The sequence below is a fragment of the Lepisosteus oculatus genome, chromosome 14, assembly GCF_040954835.1.
Source record: "Lepisosteus oculatus isolate fLepOcu1 chromosome 14, fLepOcu1.hap2, whole genome shotgun sequence".
In the NCBI taxonomy this organism is placed as follows: domain Eukaryota; kingdom Metazoa; phylum Chordata; class Actinopteri; order Semionotiformes; family Lepisosteidae; genus Lepisosteus; species Lepisosteus oculatus.
Window position 1 is genome coordinate 17,089,894 of NC_090709.1, and position 21,097 is coordinate 17,110,990.

The following is a 21,097-nucleotide window of genomic DNA, read 5'->3' on the forward strand; positions in this document are numbered from 1 at the left end:
TATTATTTAGAGAATTGAAAAAACATTTTCAAAACTACAGCTCAAATGAAATTAAAAAAAAGTTTATTTGTCTCTTTGCTGTAACAACTGTGCCAAAACTATTCAGATACATCAGAATGTAACTAGATTGTATTGGATTTTAGGAAATGTATTTTTGCGCATTTCCCTATACGATCAGAATGCCTTCCTGTTTTCACTGTGTTTATTGTTTCTGCCTATGATCTCGGAAAGAAAGACCCAGTATCTGTTCACCGAAATAATCCAGGAGTTTGCTGTGGTTTGAGAAGAGTGTATGAAGGTAATGAAGGAGGGAGGACACGCGCATTCCGCACGGGGAGCGCAGAGCAATGAGCCGCGCCTGCAGCTCTCTGAGTCTTTTCTTATATAACCTCTGAACCTGGAAACACAGCGTCTCCAGCCCGTTTTGGAGATTTACAGTTCAGAAAATAGCTGTCTCCAGCAGAAACTGATCTTTCTGCTTTAGTTAAGGTTTGGTTATTGTGGGGGTTTAGCGCTTGTATCTCTCTTCTCTTACTAAACACTATCTACTGTAAAGTATATAAATACTGTAGAAGCTAAAATGCAGCTAAAATACTTCAGTAAGGCCGAGCAAATAGGAAAGTTTAATAAAAATGATCTATGTTCTAGTTGCCCATATTTTTTAAACTCTCTGTTCGAGTTCTGATATCCTCTCGGCTCCTGCCGCTGTCACTGGGAGAGTGGCTGCATTCCGTAGGGCTACAGGCTGATTTCACAATGCCACATTTAATGAAATACAGGGGAAACCGCAATGAAAACAATATGTTTTAATACATCTTCTTCTGGATTTATATTTCGGTCTTTCACCTTTGAATGCATACCTTGACCGTAAATCTTTACTCGATTACAGGCACCCCAAACATTTCTTAAGGGAGAAATCGAAGCCTATTTGACCTTTTGCTAATCACATTGGTGTTCACGAAGCATTTCCCTGCCCATCATGTGCCCGCAAGCCGGTTTCTCCGTTTTCTTCTTTCTGTCGTTGTCAGCGAGCACAAGAAGACAGGAAAAATGCAAGAGAGGGAAAAGCTATCAGGAGTGGGATTTGAACCCATGCTTCTATTTAGAGACCAGAACACCCAAGCAATGGAAAGACAGGAGTCCTGGAGTCTGGCGCCTAAGACCACTCAGCCATCCTGACGAGGTACGTAAGTTGGTGTGTTAAAAGCACCAGTAGTTCACAAAACTGAGAAATGCTTTGCTGGAGAAGCGCCATGTTGCCTAATGTTGCCTAAACGGATCTCGGAAATCAAATATTCGGATCGATTTAGAGTGTGCTTTACAGCCTTTGTGTAATATTTTAAATTGTTTTAAAAAAGTGTGTACTGTGTACTACGTTTAGGACTAGTTAGTGTGGTAGAATATGGAGATCATCTCCAGCTCTGAGCTCAACTGCAACAACAAGTTGTGCTGAACAAAGTCAGTTCAGCTGAACCTTTGCTCAGTGTGGTGCTCAGGACTCAGGAGTATTGCTGTGGTTCTAATTAGCATGAACTGCAGGGGCTCTGAATCAGAACATTTCAATTTAACTGTACAGTAAGTTAAATTGCAGGACACGTTAAAATCGGATTATTACTGTGTCTCTGTCCCGTTTGTATATAACCGAATGTTTAAAAGATACCAGTAAGGACACACAACTACTAATGCAGTACTTATTGGAAATAGTCCCAAAACAAGTATGTCCGGCAGCTGGTAGACCCCTGTAATAATTTTGCAGTGACACTTTGAAGATTTACACTCTATTTAAATATTAATTTACTAAATTTCAGTTCTCTTTTCTCACACTCCCTTGCATAACTGAACTCTCACTCTCTCATACTAAGGGCTTTACATGCATTAGCTGTGATACAGATTCTAATAAAGACAGAATGAAACTGTTTGTTTAGTGTCTCATGGTGATCCTCTTCTCGATCCAAATTAAATGTTTAATATGATCCCTCGAGAAAGAAAGGAGTCAATTTCCGCCTGGAATGATTGATGCTCCATCAAACATTTTGTAATATCTCTGGAAGTTTATACAGTAGAATCCTGGTTTGTGGCTTAAATTCAAGGTAAACAAGACTAAGGAAACGAGTTGGAAACTATGTCGATCTGGGATTTAAATCATCCGGAACATTTCACTACATTGGGCAGTATGAGCCAGAGAGCAGCTCTGTTGATAGCTCATTTGGTACAGTAGAGCAGAGGACTGTAGGGGAAACAAGAGGGAATCCTTAGGTCGCTGGTTTGACTCCGACTCGAAGGAAGGTGCCCTTTGTGTATTTCATTCAAACAGTTAAAATAGCCGATCTTTTTTTCACTCAGACTTTGATCAAAAGCTCAATAAACGACGAAGCAGAGGCTCTTGTTCCGAATTCAGCTCACGTCTGATTGTCTTGTTTTGGCCAAGATCTGATCTTTTAATTCAGGGACTACTCTGTCTGCTTTGCACAGTAATTCAAAAGTAGATACAAATGTCACATTTTTATTTTAGATATAAAGGTATTCTCTATTTTCAAAGGATAGGTACTTAATTGGCTTTATGATTTGGTTTTGATTTTGTATCGTTGTATTATTAAGTTTGTGCTTTTTGTGTTTTTAACATATTGTGAACTTATTTTTGAAACAAATGCTTACAAAGGCAAACACGGCACACATCTGTTTATACCAGTGGTGAATTGTATATTTGTATTAAGTAGAAGCTACTGCGCACTTCTGGGAGTATAACAGGTTCGATATAAAGTGGCAAAAATATAAAAGGGGAAAATACCCCAGACTGGGTGTAAAGGCCTCGTTGTGACTGTTGTTTTATTGTTGAATACGGCATACTGTGCATGAAATGTTGCAGAAACACAATCTGATAGTTAAATAATTATTATTTTAATAATTATGTATAAGTATGAGGCACCGGATCCAAATATTAAGTTCTGATTTTTTTTAAAGTGATATCTTCCCTTCCTCTGGTGGAAGTGACACGATGTGAGCAATTGTTTTTTGTTCTTTTTTTTCACGTTGCGATCCAAAAAGCCTCAGATGCACAGTCTGACAGCAACCAAACCAGAATGGATTCTGCTGGGAGCCGGACTGAGCTCATTCTTGCTCCCTGTGCTGAAAACAGAATTAGCTCTTACCCGAGCACCATCTACAGCTGCTGGATGGTACTCTACGTCCTGCTGCTCCAGCAATTATTTTGACGGAAGACAGATTACATTCGCGCTTTTAACCTTCTCGCAGCTACAGGCGAGACTGAAGCTGGCGATATAAAGGCACGCGCTGGTACACCTTCTCTAACTTTCACAATCGCGATAAACATTTTTTTTAAAGACCTTTGAAAAACTAGATATAGATATAGATAAAACTAGATAAAAAACATGAGTTTTATCGTTTTTTACATTAATCGATTTTGAATCAAATTTGATCTTTTTACATTTTACATTTTACGTTGAAATGTAGCATGCATACCTAGTCCACCAACGGACAGAGCAATATTTTACGTGGCCTTCCAGAGCTTCCAACGTGTGATGGATTTGTATGGGTGTCTGTATGATACCACTAGAGCACTGGCGCAGTTGCAAAATCCACTTTCACACGACTTTTTCAGTGTCTTCTCTCTCAAATGGACCGAAGCACAGGAGCCAATATTCGGGAAAACGACAGGTGTTTAAACAGAGGATGTCCCAATGTCTGGGACAATGCATTGTGATTTTGTATAAACGCAAATGGTTTCTCATTTAAAAGCCAACATCATTCTTTGTATCCCTGGCGCTAATACGCTACCATACATGCGAGCTGTTGTGTGAAAGAAAATTCATATGTGCGTAGGAAGGCAGAATAAAATCCAGAACTGTGTTGGTGACATTGATAAACAGGGCTCATGTTCACAACAAAACTTTACTGTATAAAAAGTTAAAATTCGTAAATATATAATTTTTAATTATGCAAGGTGTCTGTTAAACCATTCATGAAGGATTTTTAGACAGAAAAACACACCATTATATGAGAAAATATATTTACTATATCTGCATTTAACTCACTTTTTAACAATTTCAATTTCAAGGCCGATATAAATTGTTGCCCTGCTTTTTTGTCATAAATACACAAGCTTGTTATGTCTTGTGTCAGAAATAAACTGCATGAAATTTGCTAAAGCAACAAAAAGTAAGCGCCACAAAGAAGACAGACATTTGCATTAATAGTGCAATGTTATCTCAAGCCTTTAAAATTACTTTAAGTGCAATTTGCTTTTCTCTGTGGCTCTAAGGCTTTGTCATTTACTGTAGTTATTCAGGAGAACATTATGTTAATCGTATAGATAAAACGTTTAATATATTCAGGTGGGTAGCTACGTCAGCATGCGTATCTGCAAAGGAACAAGTAATACTGTAGGTTTATTCCATGCTGAAAATAGAAGAGAGAAAATATGTTTTGGCCGAAACGTACCAGTAAACTTTACATTAACAATACCAGCCAACGATACATTATCATTTCACACCGGTTCTACAGGAATCTACAGCAGAGCCCTGAGTTGACTCCCAGAGTCCCACTGAGCCCATAGAATTCCACATCACCCATCACTCCTGCACACAGTCCGCTGAGAGCACCTGTCCATAAACTACTGGATTGAGAATGGGATCAAATAATTCCCCATTTTCTTAATTCTACATCAAAGGACTGTTAAAGGTCTATTTGAAGGCATCGATTCGTATTCTTAAACCAGATGAACGCCTGGAATAAGTTAATATTACTTATAAATAGTCGTGCTACAATACTCCAGTTGAAGGCATGCTTCTAGCTTTGTGGTACTCTGGTGCGTCACAAATTTATGTTTGAATTTCTGTGGATGAACTACTATAGGTGTACCCTCGCTCACTTTCTTTAGCGACAGTCGTTGCTCTTCATCTGAGTGATGTATTTGCCTGTTTTTCAGTTCACTTCCCTGCAAGGAATATTTACCTCAGAGCTCTCTTTCACAGACTGCAGGCACTATGTTTGTTAACAGGTGTTATAGTGATGACATCTTTCTGTATGATCAGGACAGGAGCTGCAAGTCCACTGTGTTGTGGCTGCAGTACAATTCTAGCTTTAAATTATAATACTTTTTAACAGCGACAGATTCTTAAGATCACGAGGTGTTTATATTATTTCAGTATTAAGCTGTTACTACATTCGGAACTGTCCCATAGGATTCAGTGTTCCGTTAGTTTGGCACTAAACTGCTTAGTCTATTGCAGGAATTGTACTTAGTCCTGTCCTGTAGTGTCCTCTAGAGAGCAGCAGCTGTTTCCTTGGGCTCATTGCAATTGGGAACATTGTGATTACTGAGCAGGGGACTAAAGTCAGCAGACGAGCGAGTTGCAAATCGGTATTAATCTGGCGTACAGAGCTGCATGCTAATCTCTGGATCATCACCAGTTAATGTGATGCTGTTCTTACCTTGCAATTGACCCAATCTGACTACTGGCACAAAACAACTCTGTTATTACAAATAAACTTCTTGTGTACCTACCGTGATACATAAGTTTGGTGGAGAGGTTTGGCAGCCCATATTCAGTCAAAGGTGTGTGTGCAGATCACTGTGATATACAGGCATCAACAAACTGACATACAATATTAAATGTTTAACTGATAAAACCCAAATGAACCAAACCTGAATAAATTATTGGTGGAAAGAAGTCTTTTTATATAGCAAAAGGTCTCTGAGCCTTTGGTAAGAACGTTGGGTATATAACCCATTGTCCTCAATATTGGAAATGAATCCTTGAGCACTGCTGTTTTACCAACGGTCCCCAAAAGTGCTGCCATTACCCCCGTCCCATAAAAGCCTAACATTACCCTTTCTTGCATAAACTGTAGAACATGCCATCACATTTCAGTTGCAGTTTAATCTATTATCACCCTACTCCCCACTTCATAACCTTCACTCTAATTCTGGTCTCCTAACTGTCCCCCAAGCCCGTCTACACTGTATGAGTGACAAGGCCTTCTCCTGTTATGCCACCAAGCTCTGGAACTCTCTCCCCAAGGATACCAGAGTCATCTTCCCTAAACTCCTTCAAATTCAGACTCAACACCTTCTTCTGTAGAAGAGCCTTTACTGAACTGGTTCCATTCTTTACCCCTCTGCTTCTATTTTCCTTAGTACCACAATCCATGGTCTCTTCTGTCTATTGGAATTGTTTTATCTTGTGTATTCTTATTGTAATTATGTCAAGTACTTTGAGAAGCCACCTTTGGAACCATTATATAAAATAGTTTATCCTAAATCCTTGAAGCTTTAATAGGGCACTGCAGTAGGGCTAAAAATTAACAGCCTTAGTGGGCCATCATAATTTGTGCAAATTATAGGTAGTCACAAAGGGAGACTAGGATTCACTTGAAATTCATGACATGGGACACTGAAACAGTGGAGAGACTTTGTGTAGTAAGCGTTCAGTCTCACTCTACACAGTCTGTGCTGCAGGTAGAGGTGGTTGTGAACACCTGTCTTCCCAGTCAAGTACTGGGATCTCCAGTCTCAATCCTAATACTTCCCGTGACTGTCCAATATGTGAAACCAACACCCATAAGACAAGACCTCCAAGATTTTAACTGTACCATTATTCACTGATGTTTGTGCACCAGTATTGTTCCTCTGCTAAGGAAAGGAAGGCCTACTTTACACCAAGCCCCTGTTGACAATTCCTTCCTTGTGTTTCTTTTAGTCAGTTTGTGCAGCCTAGAATAGGACACCAGATCTCACTCTTACAGGGCACTACAGTAGCAACTCACTCCATAACCACTACCCCTCTCGGAAACAGGAGGATTTCCAGTATATTGAACACCTCTGTCTCTCCCACAGTAAAAAAAAAAGTCACACTGCCCTGCCCAAGGAACAGTGCGGCCATCTTCCCCCAGTTCAACGCTTTATTACTCCAGCCATTTTCAGTCCTCATTGGCAGCAATATGGGAAGCATTCTTGAAAGGGGAACCCCCACAAATACTTCCATTGATTAATGGGTCTCACTTCCCTTGAATTCTTCCACCATATTCAAACCTATAAACCATAAAGAAACAAGAGCAGGCAGAAGGGTCTTTCACAGCTTTATTGAGATGTTGCCATTACAAGGCAAGTGGAGGCAGGAGAGTCACAAGGGCCAGGCTGGAGCCTTCATTCAGGCACCTGGGGAGGAAGAAGGAGAACAATGCAGCTGAACTGCAGGACACCCACCCCTATAGGGGCTCCTCCTGCCAGACCCTACCTGTCCACTGGCCAACATCTCCAAAGTCCTCTGTTCCCTCCACATCCTCACTGGTGCTCTCAGCATCTTCACTGGAGCTCTGAGGGTCTCCTTCCTCATCCTCAGTCCAGTCAGCTCCCACATCCAGAGGAGCTTCTACTGGTGCCACAGCCACCCGACTACTGGTCACCAGGCTCCTGGTACCTGTGGACAAGTAACACCCAGGAGTGAGGGATCTGCTATACCCAGAGACCCACAGTCTACTCATCTAAACAGTCCCTTTGTCCAGCATGGGATCATTCCTCAGTTGTCCAAGCATGGTTGTCTCTTGGGCAGAGATGCATCCACAAGGGATAGAGAACCAGACCCACCTTCATTCCGACTGCCAGCACACCTGGACTCACAGCAGGCACAGACCTCATGGTCACCATACAGCTCCTCCCACCTGGAGGAGAAGAGGACAGGCGAGGCCTCCAGCTGGCATGTCCCAGAGCACTCTCAGCAGGCTCCTTGCAGAAGTACCTCTTCGCCTCCCTGTTGTAGGTGCAGGACTTGGTCCCTGGTGTTGCTTTAGCAGGAGCCACAGCCATGACACAGTGCATGTACAGCTCAGTCACTTCATGCTACAAGAGGGAAGGTCACAGCATTAAGGGATCAAGGCCAATAGAGGGACAGAGAAGGACCTTCTGCCATCAGTGAAGGCAAGCTGGCAGCTCTAGGCACTACAGCTGCCACAGTCTAGTTCACATCTAGATCATGGATGTGAAAGCGGAAAATGGATCAGTAGAGCAAGAAGGCTGAGCAGCCTTTGAGAGCAGTACCTTACTGGACAGCTTCTTCTGGAAGAGGAAGGCATCAATTGTGAAGCGGAGCACATCCTTCTGCTTGGAGGGGACAAACCTGGACAGGCAGTCATCTGCCTTGCTGTCCACCATGCACCTGGGGACAAGGACAAGGATGAACCCCTGCAGGCTTTCAGGGCTCCTGCCCACCTCTCCTCCCAGAAGGGGCCGTACCCCAAGTTGTCGATCACAGGGAAACGGGTCTGCGAGTGCTGGTCTGGTTTCTCCGTTACGTAACACGAGTGGATATACAGCCTCTGCTCCGCTGTGGCAAAGTAGGCAGTGGCCTGGAAGTACATGGGCTGACCCAGGAAGTACTCATCCCTAGGAGAGAGCCGGACCCAGTGGGCTGGAGAGAGAGGCACCATTACACCTGCACACAGCACCCCCTGCAGGCAGGAGCAGCCACTCGCTCAAGGAGCTTACAGTTGGTGGTGAGCAGCACAAAGCTGTGCTTGTTCTTCAGGTCCTTGAAGAAGGTCCTTCTCCTGGCCCACGTGGGGACATAGCCAACCTTGTAGGAGTAGTGGAACCTGCAGGACAGAGGGGATGAGGGGCTTCTGGACACTTTCCCAGCAGCTTCTCAGCAGCGGCAGAGCCCTGGCTACCTGTTGTAGGAGCACTTGACCGAGAAGGGAATGAAGCGATGCACAGGTGCACTGGAGGAGGGCGGGGCATAGCGGAGAGTGTTGGAGTACACCAGGCGGCCCTGGACAACCTGCAGGGTCACAGAGGAAGGGATATTCCCTGGAAAGGCAACCCCGACACTAACCCTACAGCTCAGATCGATACACTGCCTGTAGATGAAGACCTGCTTACTGATCGCTCGGTGCCGCACTCGTGAAGCCCGTAGATGAAGTAGAAGTAACGGCGTGTGGTTCGGCTGACGCTGCAGTTGCCCGAGGTCACCTCCGATGGCCGACAGCTGAAGCCGAACAGGAGCCGACTGACCCTCATGTACATCCTGCTGGAGTCGCACCACACGGCCACTCCTCGGGTGCCCGCGATGGCCGGGCGAGCCGGCTGCCGCCCTCGCTGGGGAGGGAACAGAACACTCTTGATGTAGGCGGGTAAGGGGCGGCTGCCGGCTTCGGGCTTCATCTTCTCCTTGTCGAAGTAGGGCGAGTATGCGTCTCTGGACACGGGAAGGCGGCGAAAGTCGGGAGCCAAGGACTGCGAGTCGTTCTCGCTTGCAGACAGGTCTTCGGAGGGCGCATCTGCCAGGCTCATGTCCTCCAACTGGGCTGCGTCTTCAGGAGCCGGGAAGTCGGCCTGGAGCGCCAATTCCCGAGAGTCCCAGCCAGCCGGCTCGGCGGAGATCAGTGCGGGGAGCCCGGCCCCTGCGCACAGGCACAGCACAAAGAGAAACGAGCGCATCGCCAAATTAACGTCCCGCTTAATTGCTACAGGAGTAAAATAAGTAAACCACCAAACTGTGTTGAAGCAAGAGAGCATAAAGTATGAATGAAGTGACTAGGTTTTTATACTGACAGGACCTGCTACCACACACCTGGTCACACTACCGCTCAATCAACACAATCAATTACACACAGAGACACGGATTGTTCTCAGCGTCTAATAAGAACCTGCTTCCAGTCTGAGGCGGGACTCCGTGAAGCCTCCTGAACACTTTCCCGTGTGTATCTGACCTTAGCAGAAGGGGTTCCATGCAATTACGACAAAATTAAATCACCCACACGTGTAGATTTGGCTCAGATGAATTTATTGTTCAATTAGTTTCTATTTTCCGAGGACAGTGTGTTAAACTCACTGTCAGACAGAGTACGGAACATGCGACAAGTCCGTCCACACTTTCTTTTATCGAGGGGGCTGTTCCATCAACATGTACCGCAATGAAAATAATTTTACTATTTTTCACGTGTAATTGCATGTCATATTAAAATGTGTAATACAAGCATTTCTTTGCTTCCTAGTAAAGAAATACTGATCAGCTTTTGACATGATCTGATAATAATTCGTCTGATTTTTCAGAGATTGCTTTTGCTTCGCAGGACTGAGAACCTATGGAAGCCCATTTCCGCCAGGGAGTAAAAAAAAAAACGCGCTATGGTATCACAGAATTGTGACTGAATTCCTTCAGTCTTAGAGAATTTGAAATTCAGTTGTTGGATTTCTTCAGGTCAGGATAAAGACTGACCCGCAAAATGCATTTTGAAAGTCCAAAAGAGTAGAGATCAAAATAACACAAACTGCTCAGTCCTGTTCTGACCCCTGTAGTGTGCTCTCTGAAGGCACCAGTTCTGTAGGGTTTGGGCATTTACTGGGACAATTATTAATTGTAGCAGTAAATCACAAAATTGATTCTTTTGATGGCTTTAGAATCCAACCATGCGATATGACTCAAACAACGCACACACACAGGTACTAATACACGAGGATACATTTCTTAATATATGGAATATGCATATAAACCTAACAGATCTTATCGAGAGGGTTATCAGAATACAAAGGGTATATATTCAGTCAGTTACCAAGAGTTACATATATCAAGAGGACATACGTTCAGTATATCATTCATTTAGACCGTTTCATAAAGTGAACTTGGTTACAACTTCTACATTAGATACTCAAAACAAGTACATAACTCTTAGGAATTAAATTGATATCAACTGGTTGGGATAACAATTGAATTCTCGAGCAGTAATGCAGTGAAGTTGAATATGTAACGCTGCTCTGTAGAGGTGAAAAGGATCCGATGCAGATGCAGGAGTCGCAGGGAGGTAAGTAAACGTACCAAGCAAATCCAGGAGCTGAGTCGTAGTCCAAAGGCGAAGGTAGGTCGAGATCCGGTAAAGGCACTGGTGGCGAACAATCCAAAACGTGAGACAGACTCGTGGTCGAAAAGAGAGCTACAGGGTCAAATCCAAAACAGGCAATGATAGCAAACAATCCAAGGGGCGAGACGAGATCCGAAGTCCGAAGGCAAAAGGTGCAGGCAGAATTCCAGGAAGGCAAAAGAGGGGTAAGAACGGTAGGCTGAGCAACAAGTAGAGAACTCAATACCGAGCAACGGGAATCAGGTAAGAATGGTATAAATAACCCGGCGTGCCGCACGGTAGAGCAATTGCAGGTGTGTTAACTCGTGCGGCGGCGCTTGTTAGTAGTAATCCGCTGCTGGTGCTGATTGGCTCGCTTACGTGTTGATCTCAGCTGGCTGGTGGTCGTGACAGAATACTCATCCAAACTCTGGGGATTCAGATCTCCTGCGGGCACAAAGAAACAGTTTCAGGCTGTTGCTGTCAAATCCGCGCTCTCTGGCTCGGTGCCAGGCTGTGCTGTGCGGCTTGCGACGGTGCGCTGCTGATGCTCACTGACCGGCTAGTTAGTGTTGGCTTTAACTAGCAAAGTTTGCGCACAGGAGAAAAGATGACTGTGGGTCCCAGCAAGTCAGGAAGAGGACCGGTTCATTCCTGATGAAGAGCAAGTTCTGAATAGTGATTCAGCTGTCCACAGTTCTGACCTGTTCACGAGGCCTGCTGCTGGTGCTAACCTCGGGTGGATCCTCTGGTTACCCTCTGGCAACCTCCGCTCTAGACTCTTAGAACAAAGGAAAGTTCTGGCATTCCGACACACTGGCCGCTCCGTGGTTGTCCGGGCTGAGTCTCAGGATGGTCAGGAGGCGCTCTGTGAGAATGTCCTGCCCTTGGGAGCCTTCTGCTCCTGGGATGTCCTGCCCTGGAATTCTCCTTTGAATTCCCTTTAGAAAAGTCCACAGAATTCTCCACTGAATCTTCTCAGGCCCTCTGTGTTGCCTGTTTTTACCTGGAGGAACTTCAGCTCATTGATTGGCTGAAAGTTCCATTGGCATCAGAGTCCCACCTGGGTTACTCGGCCCTACCAGTCCCTGATTGGTTGATCAAGGTGAGATATGAGTCACTTACTCCTGACAACACTTAGGAATGCAGTCCAGATGTCCATCTGGCACTCCCTAGACAGATAGGCGCCAATGGATGACCATTGATCATGATAGCCAGGCTTAACTAAGTGCATCCCCCTTTGGGGGCTGTCCCTTATCAAAGGAAACCTTAAATCAGCCTGCATGAATAGTTTCTCTGTGGCTGCACCACAGAGATGAACAGAGATGGGACCATTTGGGAAAGCTCAGAACACTTAATTCTTTCTTATTAATAAGCATCGCTGCTACACTGACATTTGCTCTGCTTTAAGTAATCAATGAAGAACACAATGTGCTTCACTAGACTCCGGTCCAAACAGGATTAAAAGCCAGCAAGTATACCTTTTCAAATTGACGTCAGCAGGGACTAGATTGGCACTTTAACCAGTGCCTGATTGGCTCAGTCAGTAGCGCATGGAATTCTTAATCTCAGGGTTATGAATTCAATTTTGGGTGATACAGGTGTTCTCATTAATTAAGTTTCCTGTTCATCTTTGACCATGTTACATCTTGATGGTGACTCAAATTGAGAAAAAAAGGACTGATCTAGCTCCTCATCTGAGTAGATAAGTCAAAGACTCCGTAGATAACCTATTCATACCAAGCACTTGGATGCAGCTTCACCTATCACAACTAGTATTTAACATTATGATAGCTCCTGTCTATTTACACTATAATTTACACTAGTGTTTCCTTAAAAATTGCTTGTAAGAATGAGACATAACACATGTATTCCAATAAAATAAATATTATTAATCTTTTCACTGTAACAGTTTCACTGTGACTTGGCAGATAACTGGCAGTGATCACTAACCACACCGAAAAATATGGGAAAGCAATGGGGAAAATCGACTCTTCAACATGTGGAAATGTATTACTGGGAGGAGGAGTCCTTTTCTCTTAGGTCAACACTCTTTGTAAGAGTCAATTCTCCCAGCTCACATCGCGGGTTTCCGTAGTGTGCCTGCAAAGAGTGATCAATTTGAGATAGGTAAACATCCTGATTTTATTTAACAAAGCTAGATGCACATTTGCTAATGCTGCCTTCATTGTAATAGGCAGTTTATTTCTCGAAAGCATGTTATGTAAAAAAAGAAAAAATGAAAACATGGATAACAATCTTTCAAAGCTAAAGATTTTACTTTTGAGAAATGGACATTTTATGTTTCTGGGTGCTTTTCAAATGCTGGTTTTAGAACTTTGCTGTGCTTCAAGCATAATTTTTCACCTTATAAACTGGGTATTGAGTGTTAGGGTTAGTGTTTTTTATTTTGATGACTTAGTAAAATGTCTGGAATTTTTTCACTTTGATATTATAGAGCACTTTGTGTTGATGAGTGGCAACAATTCTCAGTTAAATACATCATGGTTCCATACTGTAACACAATAAAATGTGAAAAGGCCAAGGGGGGAATAGTTTTTATAGGCACTAAACGTATTACAAAAATATAATGCTTCATTTTATGGAAACTTCTTACTATAACCACCAACGCACTCGCTGTTTAAGCAATTGGGGTTTCACAATCCTCTTTCTCACTGGTAATGTTATGAGCAGGAAAAAGACCATTGAAAATGGATTTCAATCACTCAAAACTAATAGTTGTCACACCCTCTACAGCTAGAGGGCGCTCCCACTCTGTCCTGGCCTAGTTTCCCTGTGCTTTGCTTGTCCTTCTGGTTTGTCTTTGTCTGGGGCTATATATTTCTGGGTCACCCTTTCCTCTTCATTCAGTATTGAGGGTTCATATGTCTTCAGACCTGCCTAGCACCAGGCCATCTCCTCCGCGGCCTGAGGGCTTAAGTTTCTACCCGACATCATCTGACCTCCTAAATGGGCTAACACCCGTTTTGCCACTACACATAGGGCCTATTTTGCTCTCCTGGCCATTCCACGGCATGCCCTTATAACATCCGTGACAGAAGTTCCAATGCTGTGCTGCCCTTTTAATTAACATTGGCTGAAACAATGTGTTGTTTTTGTCTCTTAAAGGGTCTGCTCCTTTACTCCGTCTTGCCAGTGTCGTATAGAATTGAGTACCTATAAAATCTGAGACCCCTTTCAAAGTCTGCATGTGCAGTGGACATAAGAGGCTTGGCGCGTGTCGCAATTGTTGCCCTATCTACTAAGCCCATCCTCCAAGTTTGCACTTCTGTGATGTAGTCTCACAGGCCTGAGAGACATAGATTTCACACATGTAATTACTTATAAAAGCCAACAAACCTTTTCTGAGTGGTCTAAGGCTCTGTGTTAAGGTTGCAGTCCCCCTGAAAGCTGGGGTTATAGTCCTGACGTTATACTTCAACTAATTCTCAGTAAATAGATCTTGCAGTACTCTGAGTGCCAGCTAGCTATGTAACAAGTGCGCTATAAAGACAGAAATTACACATTGTTTGTGAGGCTGTGTGCTCCTGTATGGTCTAGTGGTTAGGATTCTGGATTTTCACCCAGGTGGCCTGGGTTAAACTCCCAATAAGGGAAACTTTTCTCTTCCCTTATGTTTTCCAAATAAGCATCTCAGTGTAGAAAAGAGCCCCGTTATGCACTGTCGGGAGCGCTAAACTTTTGATATAAGAGATAGCTTGTTTCCTCCTGCTTTCGAACTGAAACCCTTTGGTGTGTTAAGAGAATGTGACAATCACTACACTGCACAAGGTGGGGAGGAGTGACTTGCAGAGAAAAGGACTCAACCCAGGAAAATATTTCCACATTCTGGAGAGGAGATTTTTTCCATTCCCCCACTTTTGCAGCCTGACCTCCTCTATTTCTAGAGATCTGTAGAATGTGGAGAAAACGTTTGAAGTTGTTACTGCTACCTCCCCTCGCTTTGAACAATGTGTGGAGTTGTTTGAGTCAAAAAGAATGATAGTTCAGGCCTATGGGAAGATCCATATTCAACTGTGCATGTTGTTTTGTTCTCAGAGTTTGCAAAGATGGAGGACATTCGCACCTGGCTAAGCCAGTATTCTATAGTCCTTCATGGAACTGAGTTCAGAGGTGCTGACGGAATAAAAACAGGAGGTTGAGGAACACGGGGGTGTTCAAAGGCATTGAGGTTCCAGTCAAGGGAGCAGGTAGCCTGGCCCTGTCCATTATTAGAGCACTATAACCTAAAGAGATGGTTTCATATATATTGTTTTGGGTATATTTATTAAAGTTTCCTATTTTGTGATTCTTTGTATTTGTTTGTGAAATTAAAATAGTTCTTAAAAAATAAATTGAAGGTTTTTCTGAAGTCAGAAAGCCAATTTATTTGGTGGAAAAACAGATTGGTGAAGCTCCAACAAATAAATCCAGTTTATTTGTTTATTTTTTTCTGAAACAACTGAATTAGATGAAGTGTGCTAATGTGTAAACTAACACCCGTTTGAATAACTAGAAGAGGGGAGCAGCTCCATTCCAGACCAAGGGAGCTTTGAGATTGGCTGGGCCAGATCTCTCATTTGCATATCTGATTTGGAAATGTAACACTAAACCCCCTTCTTGCATGGATTTAACTTGCACTCAAGAGTCACCTACTGTGTATTGCCACTTCAGTTTTTTTATGAGTAGCTGTGATTACCAGTTGACAGCTTTTATTTGTTGAATTATAAATGGTTTTGTATTATCACCCTGAATGGCCTGTACTCAAGGTTTGGTAGGGTATGTGTTTTCATTTCATTTACCAAATGGAATTTTTGCTCTTTTAGTATTTGTCTAGAAGGCTCTCTGAAGTCAGGAAGCCGATTTATTTTGTGAAAAAAGATTCTGTATTAATATTAATGTTTCTCATACAACATAAATAGGGTCTTTTAGGATTAAAAAGATCTTGCGCTTGGAAGTCTTAATAAAGCTGTGTGCTTCCATACACTCGAACAGTTTTGATTCCTACTATTTGACCTTAGGTGTGGGAACGGGTCTTTTTTGCCATTTGATTTACAATTGATCAGCACAGTATAGAAAATAGACCCATAAAGCAACGTCAGCAGTGACAAATGTGCAAAAAGTGATCACTTGTTTTCGCCCGCTTTCAAACTGAAACCCTTTGGTGTGTTAAGAGAATGTGATAACCACTACACTGCACAAGGTGGGAATGGGTGACTTGCAGAGAGTGTTGAACTTCGAGAAAGGACTTCTCTCAGGAATATATTTCCACATTCTGAAGAGGAGATTTTCTCCATTTCTATAGTCTGACTTCCTCTTTTGCTAGAGAGCTGTAGAATGTGGAGTCACCTATCCAGCTCTGGGAACAGTGTGTAGATAACAGGTTTGTTACTGCCGGATGAGCACAGTAAATTAATACAGCAGAATAAACACACTGTGAGTATTTGAAGGGAATTAACAATCTTTTACGTCTCGCCATGTTCAATACTGCTGTCATTTCTGTAATATTGTGATTATCACGTTCATCACACATGCGCAAGATCCCCTGTTTGAAATTGGGCAGAAACAGGTGTCTTTTTATCTTCTCACATTTTGCACTCCTGCCAGAGTTTTATGGATCTTGTTTTGTCTTATTGCAAGAATTCGAATTTCCTGTGTCATTCATTACATCACATCACATCAAACAGCCAGCAGATCATGTCACCTTTCAGACAGTCATTCTTCTGCTTCCTAAATTTCCTAGAGACAGGTCTTTTCAGCAGAACTGACAAACGTGGCAAAGCAACCTGATAAGACCAGGTCCTAGAAGTCACTACTCAGTCAGTTACTACTGCCGAAATGCAAGCCCTTCCTCCAGCCTGAAGAAGTTGATCCTACATTACTCAGGAAGAAGATGTATCTACCAAACCTCAGAGAGCTGAGCTGGATTACTCCCCTTCTGAATGACATAACACTCTACCACTCGTCTTCGTGCACTCATGCTGGAACTTTGGGAGGCTACTGCAGACAGCAGAGGTTGGATCATACACAGAGGTTGAAATAGCCCAGCTGAGAAAGCCTTAGACTGATGCTCTAAAGGACCCTGGTTCAATCTGGGATATGGCATTTTGTTTCGTTTTGTGTCCAAAGTCACACTTCCCTTTCTCAGCCTGAATCCCAAACTAGAGTCTTTGTGTCCTTGAGTCCCTCTTTTACCGACACTGATGAAGTACAGAAATAACTTAACATATTTTGCACTCCTTATGGTGTTTTATGGTGGGACCTGTATTTCTCTATGAATTTCCTTAGTGACAGCCCATTTGTTTTCAATATATTTCTGGTGAAGTTATTACATCGATCTCCCCTGGTGGCTTGTTTTCATATCCCACTTCTGACAATGACTTTTCTTATGTCACTTTGATGGGAGTACAATTGGAAAAAAAAACTAAAATGTGTGTAGTTGTTTCCATATCAAACCTGTCTTCCATTTTATACAGTATTCCACAGGAGTGAATCAATTCCTTGTTTAATTTTGCAAATGACCCTGCTGTCAAAAAAACTAAATTCCCATGTAGCCAAGGAGTTGCTGAAAAGCAACTTCACTTTGATGTTTTGTGTTGTTATAACTAATTCATCTCCTTTTTAAAAAATAGATTTCTTTAGAAGAAAGGTGTCTCACACTACAGTTTAAATTGTAAACAGGTCATAGAAAAAGCTCCTTAGCTCCCTGTCAGGAATCAAACCCCACTCTCCTGTATGACAGGCAGGGATTCTCACCATGGTTAAATTGCAACCGTAATAATATTGACAACATTAATAAATGCATATATAATTGGAATTGAAAACATATCTAACACAGCATCTTTTCTGGTTATATACTACAATGCATTGCTGATATTTGTTGTTTGCCATTTAGGTTAAATACTGTCATGTTTTTCTCAGCAATCATCTTTTGATGTGTAAGTATAAATAATGATAATACTATTTGAATACATACAGGTCTTAACATTATTTTGATTAAAAATAGTAAGTTAATAAGCAATAAATGGCATATAAAATAGTGTGAAGGTGAAGATCACACAAAATCAACTACAAATGTGGGAATTTTACATTTTTAGGATTATAAATTGCATGTAGCACATTAGCAACACTACAGTAATGCTAATATAACAATAGTGTAAAAAAAATCCTGACCTAATTCCTTACAAATGCTGATACAAAATGTGAATGATTTCAGAGTTCCGGGGATTGGGTCTCCTGATAGAGAAAAGAGATGAACTGAGGCATGTGGGAAAGTGTACAGAACTGGTGAACTCCCGATTCCACATCAAGAGGCTGAGCACAATGGAAGAGTCCTGTACACACAAGTGAGACCTTGACAACATGGACAATCAAAACCTACTGGTATGATATTATATTCTCTCTGTGGTGTAGAAAATATTCACTACTAGTATTATAGGTTACAGATAGGTCATTATATGACAGCTTACATCTGATTAATAGGATCCATCTCTGGCATACATTCTTATTTTTAGTTTATAATGTATAATCTTGCTAAATTTTTAATGCCAAAATAAAGTGTTTTATAAAAAGCTTCATGTTCTAAGACATTACTACAACTTTTGAACTTTGAAATATGGCCACTTTGTATTCTAGGACTTAGCAAATACTGCAGAAAAGTGGAGTTAAAATGTGAAAATGTGTAATGGGTATGTCTGATTAGTTGATTAGTGAAGATCCAGTAGTAAAAATAGCTTCTAATATTATTTATAATATAATATTATTTCCAGATAAACCAACTTTGGAGAGTAGGCAACAGTGATTTCAAAGAAAGTGTGTTCACAGTGTTGTTAAGGTATTGCTTATAGATTTTTTTAATGTTTTTACATTACATTTTTACTTTGATCAAGTTAAAATATCCACAGAATTTAGCTTAAAGATACTTTGTTAACCACTGAATTTGCAAGGTGTAAAACTGCTAAATTGTCTTTTAAAATATAAGAATTACAGTGGTACATTTGATACTAAATATTTGAGTAAATAAACGTTGAGTGAAAACTCGCTAGAGAAATGTCTAAGCTCAGTCATAATTTGGTTTTCAGACTTAAGACAAATTAACTGATGATGGAATTCAACTTCGCTGGCACAAACCAGAAAGATCAAAGACAAAAGAGGTGCCTGGGAGACACAAATCTTTTTAGAGCAATTAAAGGTACTCTTATTCTATGTTGTACTTTCAAACTTTGGGTACTCTTTAATTAGGACAGACTTTATTGCTCAATTACTATGATGCAAGCTAAACTTAATACACTGATTAAGCTTTGATCTTAGTAAATCTTAATGGTTCTTTTTTGAGATTATATTCAAGAAGAGATTAATCATCATTTGTTGATCATTTGTTCTTTTGTTGGAGAACTTGACAATCTTTGACAATTATTATTAAATGAGCATTATACAAATGTGCTATATATGTTATATGCTATATTGTAATATATATAAACACAATTGGTTTGATATGGATGTTCATTTGAAGGATTTGAGGAAACTATCAAGGATCGCAGAACAACCAAAGATACATTTGGGCATCTGCTATTGGTAAAGATGAAAGAGTACCTTAAGTGAGAAGCTTGCATACACACGAGAGAAAAATCAGTTTTAATGCACTTCATTAAACTGATGGTGTGCTTATCAATCGTGCATAAAAAATATATAGCAGAGGATGGTTTCGATCCATCGACCTCTGGGTTATGGGCCCAGCACGCTTCCGCTGCGCCACTCTGCTGACACCTTTCATAGTGTGATTCAACACAACTGCTCTATCTTTGCTTTCTAAAAGTGCGCCGGAGATGAAAAGTCTCAACGGCAAACGCAGACGTCACTTTGAGCACTTGGTCTTTTATAGTACGAAACATCACACGCTGCTCTACATGGGCGTGTCTTCAAGATCGTTGAGAACCAAACCTTCTGCTTTCCGAGGCAACTGATTCTTTCGTTGTTAATTCACGAATCTTCAATGAGAATCAGTGAAACGAAAACCAAACACATTTACACACTCGCGTCCTAGCCTGAAAGAAAAATGATGGAAGCATTTGAGAAATAAGAAGAGTAGTCTGAACAGCTCCAGTCTATCAACTGCTCTACAAAGTGATCGCTACTTCCACACCCAGTTTATAACGCTGAAAATGATTCAGGAAGCACAGCAAAGTTCTAAAAGCAGCGCTTGAAAAGCGTCTAGATACATAAAATGACAATTTCTCAAAAGTAAAATCTTCAGCTTTTAAATATTGTCATCCATATATTTTCGTTTTTCTCTTTTTTACATAACACGCTTTCGAGAAATAGAATGTCTTGTAATGAAGGCTGCGTTAGAAAATGTGTATCTAAATTAAAATCGGGTTTATGACTTCTGCGTTTTTCAGCTTTCTTAGCGCTTGGGTCTCGATTCAGATATTGCAATGAAAGCAACAGGGGAGTAAGTTTTCCTTTTCTAAATCAAAGGTGATCTGCTCACAAGAAAGTATAAAAACTTCAGCGTTTACTTTTTGAAGACCGCAAATTGTCGAAACACTATTGCTTCATAAGCTAATAAGTAAGGTTTCTGAGCACGCATTGTTTTACTAATGCTGTTATTAATAAAAAAAAAGCTTAAATTCACATAATGGAATTTGGACGGCTCAAAGTACTCTATTCTTTGCACAACTTTATTTGCCCGCTGAGTAGAGTTTAAAGCAACGGCAGCAGAAGTAGCAGAAGTAGCAACAACGTGGTTAGAGTGTCACAATACACTCTATGAAATTATTGAGGCTTCAGATCGTTTTGTTCTGTTGAAGCTGCCTACAGGCTCTGAATTGCTGACATTGGCTGTGATCTTTTTTCAGGTTTCATGAAATTCTTCACATATTTGAAATATTTAATTCGGGTTCGCCTAATACACGGTGCAAACCGTACCTGCAGCAGAATGCTGTGGCACATGAAGCCGTTTTGTTTATCGGTTGTAAAGATTTAGGAGCGTACTACAAATCGAGCAAGCGAAAAGAAAATTAAACAGGAGTCACTTTTTGGATTGCTAATTCATTGTGCTCTGCTCGTCTAGGTTCAAATCCCATCCTTGTCATGGTTAAGGCCTGAGACGTGTGTGTTTTTTCTAAACGGTGTTTGCATTTGTTTCCTCTTTTACTCCTGTAAACTCAGGATTTTTTTTCCTTGGTGGCAACAATACGCTTCTGCAATACAGTAAATGGTAGACTCTGCTTTCAAATTAGCT

General features: G+C 41.6%; 2 protein-coding genes, 1 long non-coding RNA gene and 1 other non-coding gene across 4 annotated transcripts in view; 2 read left to right on the forward strand and 2 right to left on the reverse strand.

The window, feature by feature from the left end:
• Window positions 1-21,097, reverse strand: part of LOC138242792 (zinc finger protein 271-like) — a 781,993-nt gene that overhangs the window by 36,982 nt on the left and 723,914 nt on the right. The window lies entirely within an intron of this gene.
• Window positions 232-18,216, forward strand: LOC138242955 (uncharacterized). The gene is made up of 3 exons (XR_011191836.1): window positions 232-298; window positions 1,029-1,183; window positions 18,071-18,216. It is a non-coding gene; the product is annotated as an uncharacterized lncRNA (long non-coding RNA).
• On the reverse strand, window positions 7,086-9,454 carry LOC138243337 (zona pellucida sperm-binding protein 3-like). Its single transcript, XM_069198899.1, has 9 exons — window positions 8,897-9,454; window positions 8,686-8,795; window positions 8,504-8,610; window positions 8,252-8,426; window positions 8,057-8,174; window positions 7,758-7,858; window positions 7,607-7,680; window positions 7,257-7,439; window positions 7,086-7,177 (listed from the first exon to the last, which is right to left on the reverse strand). Exons 1-9 carry the CDS (start codon window positions 9,452-9,454, stop codon window positions 7,170-7,172), a joined length of 1,434 nt encoding a protein of 477 aa, XP_069055000.1. The 3' UTR covers window positions 7,086-7,169.
• Window positions 15,661-15,718, forward strand: LOC138243876 (U7 small nuclear RNA). The gene has a single exon (XR_011192494.1). It is a non-coding gene; the product is annotated as a U7 small nuclear RNA (small nuclear RNA).